The sequence below is a fragment of the Ischnura elegans genome, chromosome 11 (assembly GCF_921293095.1).
Source record: "Ischnura elegans chromosome 11, ioIscEleg1.1, whole genome shotgun sequence".
In the NCBI taxonomy this organism is placed as follows: domain Eukaryota; kingdom Metazoa; phylum Arthropoda; class Insecta; order Odonata; family Coenagrionidae; genus Ischnura; species Ischnura elegans.
In genome coordinates this window covers 96,401,506-96,414,188 of record NC_060256.1, presented here as the reverse complement: position 1 = coordinate 96,414,188, position 12,683 = coordinate 96,401,506, and the positions used below count along the sequence as shown (strand labels likewise).

Below are 12,683 nucleotides of genomic sequence, written 5' to 3'. Positions count from 1 at the left end.
CGATATCTATTTTCGCCATTAAATGAAAAGTGAAAAATTACACGCGCGCGAAAACGCGACGGCTAAGTACGAATGCCGGGTAATTCCGTGTGACGTCGTTCTGGTTCCCGCTGTCGGCGTGTGAGGTGACCTTGGGGCGAGGCTTTGAGCGCTGATACGACGCAGGATGCTACCAGGTAGCCGAGTGCCCTGCTAGCTGGTAGCGCTTGGCCTAAATAAGGAATAATAATACCTTATCAAATGAAGGAAACTCTCCGACCTTAGCCAGTTTGAATAGGTGATTATTAAGACATGTTTCCCTGAAGTCTATGCCTCATGCATGCATTGATAATCTCAGACGATGTAAACCTATCTAGTCGTATAGAACTAGGTTCCTGTGACGTCATGTGGAGTGGCATCGCACGGGCGCCAATCTTGCCTTTTTCAAATGAGGTTAAAATTGACCGTTGCTATTCGTCTAAACTGGGATTTCTAAAACCAAATAATGTGTATATTATGAATACACTAATGGTGGGTAATGAATCGCAATCAATGCCTTTCGTTTTCTTTGATGAAGGAAACTACCCTATTGTGGACTTCATAAACTTTGTCTCAGAACTTATCCGGGTTTTTGATGGACCACCGTTTTCTGCACAATTGGTTTCTCTCGTTTTTTTATGTCTCACTGGCGACAGACTAAAATCATATTAATATTTGTTTTGGCGGTCATATTTTGACGCAGGGCTTATTTCTCCTACACAAAAGTAAAGTTATGCCTTTCATTCGATTTCGATAGCGAAGGTATCTGCTTTGCAAAGAGGCATTGCGTACGCTAGCAATCATGAGTATTTCATGTAATAGTTTTTAATCAATTGTGTTCACACCTATCCCGCATCGAATCGAATTCGATGATTTTTTTATCATTGCATACGATGTATGTCAATGATGCATTTATCTCTTGCCAAGTTGTCGTGGTTTCACGTGCACGTTGTCAAGGTGAGGACTCATTTGATTTTTGAAGAGAGCCATCCGCACCGGAGTAACAATAAACGTTGCCAGGAATGTAAACACATTCTTGGATACATAGTCTGCAATACATGAATTATTTTTATACGGTGCATGCATTCTGGATCTATTTTGCTACTAACTGTGATATTTTTCTATTTTTCTCTAGTTAATCCTCAGGTTCAAATTTACAATCACGGTTTATTCCTCTGGCATTCTCAATAAGCGTTGCTGTTGTGTTACATGAATTGTCCTTAAATCATTCTTTAACGGCGTACATCGACGTTGAAAACTGGAAAAATGATTATCACCTTTGGTAAACTACAATTTTCCCTGATGTTGCTGGAAAATGGATTCGTGACTGTGAGTCAGGCGATGATCAGCCTATGAGAAGCGTGTTGGGTCGAGCGCTAGGATTCGGACTGGTAGGCCATGGGTTCCAATCCCGGGTGAAGCACGTCTAAGGAATCCTTACATTGAATTCACAGGCCCATGACTTTGAACGGGGTGAGCTCTGTCCTCACCTAATCGAACCGACCTTCGGGTTGAATCAGTGAGAGCATGTGTTTCGATAAATTATTTTAAGCCGTCGAGAGATCACACCAAATGATTATCCTTTAATGTATTGTTTATTCTTCGTGAAAAGCAATTATTTCCACATTCTCTCGTAAATCTCCCTTTTGTGATATTCAACACTGCGTTCTCCAAGCAAGCGTAGGTAAGCCTTTGTCTTCTTCAAGCTAATTTCAATATACATTTGTTACAGTTGCTTTTAATATGACAAAAATTTTGTCAATCATTTTATATATGTACATTTAATTAATTTTATTTCATTTAGACGCAGAATATTGTTTTAGCAGTAATTAATTTTCTCATGATTCTTCGAGCAAGACATTTTTAATGCGTGCGTTTCCTCACCATATTATTCTTCTTTCATATACTCTATAGCACTGATGAGAATGTGAGAGATATTTCAAGTGAGTCATGTCATATGTCATTTTTCGCATAAAAATGTTTAGCCTCTGAAAATATTTGTACATGTATTTTAAGAATAACTCAAAATGTATATCAAGTGACTTAGTTCGATAGCACCCCTCTTGTTTGGTGAAGAGGCTCTGAAAATTACATTTCGTTTGTCTTCGCTCCCATTTATCAACGAACACACAGCTCTTCCACTATTCCTCATCGCATTGCTTCACCAATGCTATTAATTGCTGCATTAACTTGCATTAAAGAAATATTTTCTGCTCTTTTAATTCATGTTTGGGCAAGGGAGACTCTTTTTTAATAAAATCGAAAGGAATTTGATTTCCGTTGCCACCTCAACAATATCTCCCCGCTAATTATATTACTAAGGTCGTAACAAAGTTACGTTCTAGCATCCGGCCATTAAATCATTCCCCGTTTTTAAAAAATGCCGACTTTTCGCGTGGAATTACTTTTTTTAATGACACGTTAATTCCATTGTGCCAGGCCTTTTGTACCAAAAAAGTTTGTTACGGCGAAAGTGGAATTATTTTCAGTGGCGGAGTTATCAAAGTTTTCATACGCAATGGTCAATAATTCCAATTTATGCTCTGGTCTCTGGTGCTTTGTCTTTCAAGCTTTCGGCCGAGAATTCCTCGTGTGGATTATTTTTGGGGAAAGGTATTTGCGGCAGGGGCGTGTTTCGGATTCCATGGGATTATTTGTTTTCATCCCATTCGATGTAATATATATGCCGCGTGCATCTGGGTTCTGTTTCACCACATCGATGGAAATTTTGGAAGGGCGCACCCATTTTTAATTCGGATATTGGGAGAAAATTAATGGCTTGTGACCAAATGATGTTATCTAAGCAACTACGGGAAGCCTGGCCCTGATAATCAGTTCCTAAAGATCTTCATTGTCCGATACCCCGTCGGGATAAGCCATGAACTTGAAAACATAACCAGCAGTCACCATTCCTATTTATAGGATTTGTTTGTCTCGGATTCTCCCACCGGCTATTCTCTTCAACTAATATCTTCGCGAGTCTTTTACTTTCTATCCTTCATCACATGTCCTTCCTCTGCCCCTCTTCCCTCCCGCCTTTCCTTCAACGTTTACCTTCATCAGACCCTGGTATCTCATGATTTGGCCGATTGCGTCATCCCGTCTGCCGCTCAGTCGATCCTTCCGTTTCCATCTTTCCTCGTTCCCCCATAACATCACAATTCGAAAGGTTCCCACCTTGATTTCTGCGATGCTGTCATCGTCCCTGTCTCAGTACCGCACAAAATTATGCTCCTAATATAAGCCATAGTGAATTGATTCCTGAGTTCAACGATTTTACTATCAAACTATAACTAAGACTCACAATTTCTTCCTGCGTAATTGATATTACATTTGGCATTCAGCGTTTGCGGTTGGCGCTTAGTCTGTGGACCTGGGTATCCGAGACTTCGATGCTGAATGGGACTAAGAACCCAATCAAATTGAATTTGTTCATCTCAAGTCGCACAAGTCCGATAAAGTAATGCATCATCTCATTGAATGCATTATAAAGAGATGATAATGGTTATGCCATTTTGGAAAGGAGAAATACAAGTTTCTGGCGCTTATTATGTCGAAAATGTGTGTCAACTTCTATCTCAATTGAAGTCAGCGTCAGGAATTTTCTACAATAGTTGGAGTATATTTTGAGGTTGTATTTTGAGACTTAGTTCCTTTCTGTGCCTAGTTATGCTTCTAAGTTATTTGAATTAGTTTCTAAGTGCGTTTTATAAATATTGTTGTCAGTTTTTGCTATTTCATACTGATCGAGCAAAATATTGAGTGTACATCTATAGAATCTTCAGTGGTTTCGGTATCCTGAATATTTGCTATAAAAGTAGAGAATCACTAACGCTACTGAGGATTTATTTTTATTTTACTCCTAACATTTTCCACGGGTGAAAAATTTGAAACGCACAGATGAAAAGTGGATGAAGCAGAGATCAAAAGGCTATCTCCATATCAGCTGAAACAATTTTTTGGGGTCCATAGCTCACCATCTTAGATTTTGATTGCTTTTTTTTGTATGTAGAAAATTTTTAGTTGAAATAAATGCGAAATATTTTGCACTAACACCAAATACTTTCTAATATATGAGTATTTGTTTCCGCCAAGTCACTGAAGAAAAATCTACCCGTTGGTAAAATTGTGCTAAGAAAACATTTTTAATGGCTATAAAAATAAAGTAAGCAAGCTAGAGTAGTTAACGTTTCAGAGGATATGGTCAGGTAAATTTTATTTTCATAAATTAAGTAACATAATTTTTGCTTTTAAATTTTTTGTGTAAATAGCATTGAGAAGGGGCTGTTTTGACAAAGTTCACTAAAAAGTGACATTTTCATGTGTATGTGACATCCACATTCTCAACACGATATAGCCATTAAAATTGGACGTACTGTTTACCATAGTATTAACTTTGGGTAGGTAAGAAATTAGAAAAAATGTTGGACGTATTTGTGGACGTATTTACAGAAAAAAATTTTCCGCTAATTATTGTTCTGAAAAGCGCTACTTTTTCAACAGTTAAATACAAAGTATTGACTCCTTATAGAGGGCTGACATTCGTTACATTACATGTGGTAAACTTTTCTCTCCGGGAATCAAAACCTCACGTTTGTCTCATTAGTGATAGTGGCTCAATTATTTTTGCACGTAAAACAGTAGACAAACTCACCCATTTTTTAGGACTTCTTACCATGATGTGAGGCTTGGTTTCTTCCCAGTCCATTCACCTTATAATACCAGTTCTGTCACATTGCCTATTGTGAAAAATACTAGTATGCAAAGTGAAAAATGCATGTACTTGGTGATCTAACCACAGGCTATTTCCTAGTACTCAGACCACCAATTTGTTCCTGTTTTATATTTTACGAAATCACTGTTAATTGTTCCAATCCATATATTTCTACTGCACTGAATCATCACTTGAGCTTTTCTCTCGAACCCGGGCTCATCGGGAAGAAACCCGTCACTCTTTTCTACACTTCCTGATTCGTTGGATGAGTTACTTAGTCGTTTGATTTGATTGAATATCACTTTGGTGATGTGCCCTTGTAAGTTAAATGTTTATTCCATGGTATTAACTTTTGCATGACGGTAACTTTGCACCCGTGGGCTTGATTACGCACGAAGTCACTTGTTACATTGCTGTGCTTTGCCCCAAATTGGCTGCTTATTGCTTCTTGATCCTAACATTGGTGTGTTGCATGCTGTGGTTGTTTGTGCAGAGCGCCGACCCCTCAAGGGCTTCATGAAGATCTACAAGACGCCGCCGCAGAGGCGGAGGAAAAAGAAGGACGAAGCGGAGGCGGAGTGCGGCCCGACCACGCCCCTGGGCCTCAGCGACCACCTGCTGCCCCCGCCATCCGCCGCCGGCGACATCACCAGCGGCGTGAGTACACCTGCACTCTCTCTCCTTCACGCGCCTCTGATTCTGCACCTTAGCGCACCATCACTTCGCAACTTCGCAACCTCGGGATTCCGATGCCTATATGTGTATTCTGCGACGAGCGTCAACTTCAACTATGTCCACAGTTAAAGTTCCGCAGTTGAACGGGCAATGATTGCCTACAGTTGCCGAACACATTCCGCTTACCTATACACAGTTTTTGTAGCTCTGTGCGCGTTATTATTGCTGCGCTGAGGCTGGAGAAAATTTTGCAATTTGGCCAATTTATCGAAATCACGAAGCTGTCGGAAAACTCAACAATTCTTAGCAGAGGGGACACATCGTATTCAAAGAGGGCGATCCCTTCGTATTCAGGGTGAACCCTTCAGGGATACAACGCACCGGGGCCGGGAACCAAGCGAGTGGCTTATACGCCCGATCACCCGTGGAGGGGGAGGAGAGGAAGGGAAAAGGAAAGAGGCGCCGCCGCGATAGGAGCCCGACGACGCCTCTGGGAAAGGATAGGAGCGGAAGGAACGGGACAAGGGAAAACACCTTAACGCTATAGAAGCGAAGATGGCCCTACTATAAGCGAAACCCGGCAAAGCCATTAATATTCTAACGATCTTGGAGGATCATTCTGTGAGGAAGAATGATCCAACGATCAGATCGTTAGATAATATCGTAGTAATATATAAGCATCGTATTCGATTAGCTCCCAGCGTACAACAAATGAAATCCGACATTCGTATTGTGTTCTGCTCATGCACTTGCGAGAAACCGTCGACCGTTAGCGCCATTGGTAGCTTCAAGACCGAAAGGCGAGCGCTTTTTCAGAGACGCCGCCATTCGAAGGTGTCAGAGACTGAGTAATATTTCCGAATAGACCGCGTTTGGTGTCGAGCAGTAGGGAAGGATTTGCCAATTCCGCCCGCGGGCCTCTTTGGCGAGGGAGGAGAGGCGATTGGCCGACCACTCAGATCCGTAAACACGCCCCCCCTCAAATGCAGCAACTTCAAGACGTACATATGTGCGTTCTGATCGATGAAGAATAAACTAATGCTATAATTTACAGAGAGAGAAATAGGTACATATTCAGTGATGGAGAAAGCCTCAGGGATCCTTATCGATTGACATATCCATGATAAAAACACAAATGGTAATTTCCACACTATTTAATTTAACTTACCTTGAAAATGACACTAATTTAAGTGTTGAAACAATGGTCGGTCGTTGAGTGTTGAATAAAATAGTGTGGAAATCACCATTTGTGTTTTTATCATGGATATAGCATTATTCCACAAAATCAAGCCTGAAACGATGTTATACTTATCGATTGAGTCTTCCATGTGGATATCTTAAATGATGTATTTTTTGTCCGTGGTCATTCTTGAAGCCATTCCTCGAAAGGACAGGTGACGGAAGTCCTCTGTTACGCTTGCTGCCATCTTCACGCTATCACCGGAACTCTTAATTCTCGCCCTGTGCTCTTTGCTCACTTTTCTAAGTCTGTTGCTTCATAGTTTGCTTCAAAGCAAAAAAAAGTGGGATTCAAACCCTTGACCATATTCAGCGCGGACTCTATCCCGCAGCCTATGAGGCTAGAAAAATGTCGTGCTTGTCCGATAGGCCTTTAAAGTGAGAAAAATACAATGCACGTAAATCAAGCAAGCAACTATGTACTTTTTGCCTGAAGAGGAATGGACGAACTAAAAGTAAATGCCATTTTATGGAGTAATTGGTTTGTCGAGTTAGATTTTGGATGTGTAAAATCAGACCAGTTGGAAATCATAGATTTTATAACACTCTTCCCCGTTTCTCGCTGTAGAAAATCATGCATTACTATGATAACCCTCAAATGGGACATCTACCAAATTACATACACACCTTAAATTCCAATATTTCTTTTTCCTGAAGAGCTTTACCGGCTTCTTCACTGGCTGTAGCTTGGTAAAACTCTGATATTTTTTTCGGATGTCTCGAAGGAAAAGGTTTACATTGCAATTGACTGCACCAAACTTACCATCGAGAATTCATTAATTGTCTGAAAAAACGATCATTGGGTTTTTAATTCTCCGGTACGGTTGAATTTGTAAATATTCTCTGGGCTCTCTGTCAATTATTAAAGTACTTGTTGCATATTGATGATGCCGATATGCATGCGGTCTGCGGCGGATCCGGAATAAGGGAACACTTTCATAGAATGAGAGTGAATGGGATGTGAATGAAATTGATGACGAAAGAATGAGTCGCTCCATTCTCGTGACCAAAATGCTTCCATCTGAGTTTGTTTTTCAAAGTGGTTACACTGCCTCTCTTCCCCAGAAGCCCTTCCAGCATATAGGTGTGCTCATTTAATATTATTGCCGCATTTTCCCATTAAATGGTTGAGGTACCAGTGAAGTGATAAATCGGTGTTTTTTAAAACAATTATTCATGATTGACTTGCTCAAAATTTACTATAGACTATTGTCTACTACTTATGGAAGTAGACTATTTCGGCTCGAACCTCACAAACTCCAGCACTTTCTATTAGGTTTAGGAATCACATTGAAGTGGATCTGTGAATATTTTTAATGATTTTTCATTCGTATAAAAGCATTATTTATTTTTTACAGACGAAAACTAAGCATATATCAACAGTAATATACATTAAAGCCACACTTTGTGCAAATTTTTCCCTAGTCGCTTCCCGGACTTGGAATTTACAATAGCTCAATACTTCTGCAGAAATTCGAATTCGCAAATTAAAATTCGGTCTATTTTCACTAAAATGAAAAATTCGTTGTGTCTAATAGTCTAAGAAATCTTTTTTCTGCATCAAAAGAGTGTACAAAAGAGATCGTTCTCATTTTTGATCAGCCGCGGCCGTAATATCGACAAGAAATGGATTTTCAAGGAAGGGGACGTTGGATGGCTAACCTTTGGAAAGCCCAAAAAAATGGCGAAGCTTCATTTTTGGAAGGATCCACCCTTTTCGATCCACCCTTGCTCACGCTCATTCTCACTCCGATCGAATCCAAACGTTTGCATTTATATTCATTTTACACTATTACTTATTCATTTGATGAAAGTTGGTGCACAGCTATCAATCAATAGAGAGGTATAACAAAGAAGAAAGAAGTAGCGAAAGAAACCTATTACCTTCATTTTTGTTTATTGTGTTTGTGGTTTCATCCAAGTGAAGGTCGATTCTGCCTTAAAGACTTCACGCAACAGCTAAGAAAACCAAATGGCATTTTACACTAGTTTAACAGAAAATATGGCTTTATTATTGGAAGGATTAATTATACCCTCAATAAAATACTGACTTAATCACAGAGAGAATAATTGTTATTTAATCGATTTTTTTAGGCAAGCATACACATGAAAGGCAGGAAAAATGTCTTTTTATTCGATATCTATTTAGCTTGGAAATTTTATAATTTTGCGCATTAATTGCATGGAGGGAGGCTATTGTCAAAGTTCTGTGTCCATTGAACTATTATTGACTTCGGGAAAGATACTCCGCTTGGTAACTTCCTAACTTCATTTATTGCGGCCATGATTGGAAACCGCGTGTTATTATCGAGGCAGCGAAGTAGTGTCTTCCGACCATGATCGAGATATGAAACACTTATCGAATTTTTTTCCTGTTCAACGATTTTAACTAAATTTACAAGCAGAAAGTTTTAGCATTGAGTGGTGTTTTTCAGGCGTATGAGTTGTGCCTCGAGGAACACGGCCGTGGGATTAAAGAACGAATATTTTATTTGATATTCCTCTTCTGCTCTTTCGCAATTCCTCTCAAAATACATTTTGATGTTCCTTATTACCTTAAAAGTAACATTTCTTTGCGGAGTATTTTAACCATTTCATCTATTAGTTACTTCAGAAAGTACTCCTGTAGCTAGTTAATTTCATCATTCTGGCCTATAGACATTATTTACTTGTTGTCATTCAAACCAACGCAGGTTTTAATGTCTACTATGTTTAGTAACATAAATTTTTGGTGGTGGATGGAGGTACAAATAACCTAGAGTAATGATACTTTTTTGGATTAAGTGTAGAAATTATTTATTTATGTTTTGTGTAGTGAAATAATACATGAAACTTTATTTCTTAATCTTAAATTTTATCCATGACTCACGCTGATTTCTTCATTTACATCTATTATGATATTTTAAATTTATGTCTTTAAAATTAACGGAAATGATGAAAATGATTTTTTCTATAGATATCTTGTATGTTATAGTAGTACTAACAGCATGCCCTAAATTGTTTTGACCATTCGTAGCCATGTAGTCACTAACATTGTCTCTGTTGTCCTATTTTCCGGTGCCGTCGTCGTTGTTGCTCACGGAAACCACCCACTTGAAACCCTGGGCTTCAATTGGACGGACACCCGTGGTCCTGCACACCGCCGTCCCGTGGATACTCATCGCCGTCCACATCATCAACCACCCTATTGCGTGTGTTTGTGTGGTGTTGTGTTTTGAATGCACGTGCGTGCGCCGTTTGTGCAGATCGCGACCTTGAGGGCTCACAAAGGCGTCACGGCAAATTACCCAATGGATTCCCTTCCTTTGCACAAACTCGAAATCACTGCCTCCAATAGGATTCAAGAGAGCTGTATATAGCTTTGTTTGTAAATAAGTGAAAAATGCATGGCGGAAACCAAAAAAATGGAATAAACACGTGAATTAAAAATACAAGACTTTTGAGGTATCTTTGTAATTTGAAGATCCACGCAGACCTGACCCAACGAGTGTAAAGAAATTAATAAATTCTTATGTAAACTGTTTCAATTTTTAAACAGATTTTACTTTATTCAACTGAACCTGAGCGTTTATCCCCATTTCCTCTTAGCCCAGTGAATCCGTGTACTATATCTTGAATGCATAGTGGGTCAATTCGTCAATCGTGTGACATCCACACACATTCTCCACTTTCCGAACGTCATTTTTGCATTTGCAAAACTAGAAATGAGTGGCTGTTGGATCGCCTGACGAGTTATAGTCGAATTTTGTGTAAAAATTAGACGTAATACCCCATTGCATATGTCATAGTATCACATGTACATACTCATCGTACATATTCCCGTAGTTATGCTTGATGTAGCAGTAATAACTGTAGTTTTTATCTTACTATAGAATGGTTTTAAATTGAAATACTATCATTTAGAAATAATACAGTAATACAGTAAAGTTGCCCAACCATAGCTTGTAATTTAGATATTAATAACACATTACAACCAATTTTATTTGGTGGTACCTAGGGATATGATTCGGCAAAATACCAATGAGTCATCATAAGAATTCGTCCTTTTCTGGAAAGGATAAGGTGAGGCGCGAGTCAAATATTTAAGGTAGAATGAACACCTTCTTTTGTAAGCCTGCTTTTCGGTGAAAAAAAACGAAAGCTCTTCAGCTTACGCATTTGTCCTTGTAAAAGCTTCCGAGGGTTAATTTGCATGAAGAAGTACCTTTTCCGGGCTTTATTACAGCTCACTGGAGTCGGTTCTTATTAATGAAATTGTCGTATGCTCGACTGTCTTACAAGTAAATTCATTGTTCAGTTGTTACCACGGATATTACTCTCAATTTCCTTCCAATATTTAAGTTGCCGACATTTGACACTAGCATATCGGATATGGCCTTCATTTTTCGGTTCTTTTTTCATTGCTTTCATTAATGTGCTTATATTTATCTTTTGTAACTCTTCACCCTTCGTGAAGATTTTTACGGCGGTAAGGTTTGATTTATCTATCACGCTCATATATTAGGACTTTTTGTCCATACCATGAACCAGCGACATGGCAATTTCATATTAACCCGTTTTCATGCTGAAAATAATCGTGTTCCATCTTTTAAATTACTTTTTTCTGAATTAATACTACTATAATCCCTAAAATCTACATGTAAATTTTAAAAACAATGAAAATTTATTTATTTTTTGTATTATCGACCCATAAAATTACCCTTCTAGCTATACTTTCCATTGATTAGCCGTAAGTAAAAAAAACAACTTGGATTTTACGTCAAATCAAATAAATTATTGTGTATACCACCAACCCTTGATTGCTAAATAGGCAAATAAATTCTAATTCTAGTTGTAATAATATCCCGTCCTATTTGTAGCATGTCGCTTACAAATGATTAGCTGTAGAGTATTGCCTTGATAGTGTTCACGTGGAGTGGTGATGGAAAGCAGCATGAAGTGGGTGCAGCATCCGAACACGAATGATCGGCGAGCGGTATTCTGGGGAAATAAGGTAAGTGTGTCTTTCGCCTACTCGCTGTTTCTAGATTGCATTGCTTAATACTCCGGGAATTCATTTACAGCTGACTTGGCGCATTATCTATCGGTCGCTCCGTACATCGGTTACTTCATAGGAATAGGTACATGCAATAGAAGCGAAGCTGAATGCAGCAGAGGGTGATGGAGAAGTTTGAGATCATTTATAATTAAAGGCCTAAAACAAAAGTTGAAGATAATGTGTTTTGGAGGTCAAATTAGATGCCTTGAGCGAACCATGTCTGAGTGTACACATAGCTCCTTTTGTCATCCAATAGTGAGTTACAAACATCGAATTTTGTAATGATACTGACGAGTACTGTAGCAAATTTTTAGCATTCGTTGTCGATAATAAATCATAAAAATTTCTCATCAGGCAAATCTCCAAGGAAAAAAGCATCCAATATAGAAATATTTTAATGGAATAATTTCGTGAAAATATGATTTCCGTCGAGATTAAAATCATGAGTTGGGCGTCGCATCAATTCTCTGCGGTCGAAATGTTCCAATTATTAATTTGTGGAAATGACCCAATTTTGAAAAGGAATCAATCATTCATTCGGAGCCAGACGGTTGGAAGGAATTCGACAGTCTTTCCCCAAGGATAGCATAATGGCGGATGGCGGTCTTTGCCTGCTGATCGGCGATATCTATGGAATTCTAAAATTATTGCGCTCACTTGGCGGAAAATGAGGACGATATGTAAACATCTAGCTGCCGTTCTTATTTTAAAGATATCTATGCTGCGTGAACTCTTCAGATTCATTGTTTTAAATAATTTATTGTTAGAAACTTAAAGGGTCTGATGCGGATGAAAAGATTGACTGATAGTTTCCTCTTCGATTCGTCGGACTGCAGCTTGGATACGTGGCGAGGATATGGGAATTATTGCATCAGTGAAATCCGTGTTGAATCCGTGAAATAAATAAAATACCAAATAAGCTACACGCTTCTCCAAAACTTTTTACCAATCAACAGAGCATTAACAGCTTTTACAAAAATCAAGCTGGTCGTCGCTTTA

General features: G+C 38.8%; 1 protein-coding gene across 1 annotated transcript in view; it reads left to right on the top strand.

Annotated features, from left to right (window-relative positions):
* Nucleotides 1-10,181, top strand: part of LOC124167671 (B-cell receptor CD22-like) — a 773,246-nt gene extending 763,065 nt beyond the window's left edge. The window contains exons 13-14 of the mRNA XM_046545655.1: nt 5,226-5,389; nt 9,892-10,181. Coding sequence (XP_046401611.1) covers nt 5,226-5,389; nt 9,892-10,005 — 278 coding nt within the window. The 3' untranslated portion in view covers nt 10,006-10,181. The remainder of the gene's footprint in view (nt 1-5,225; nt 5,390-9,891) is intronic.
* Nucleotides 10,182-12,683: the final 2,502 nt, after the last annotated feature.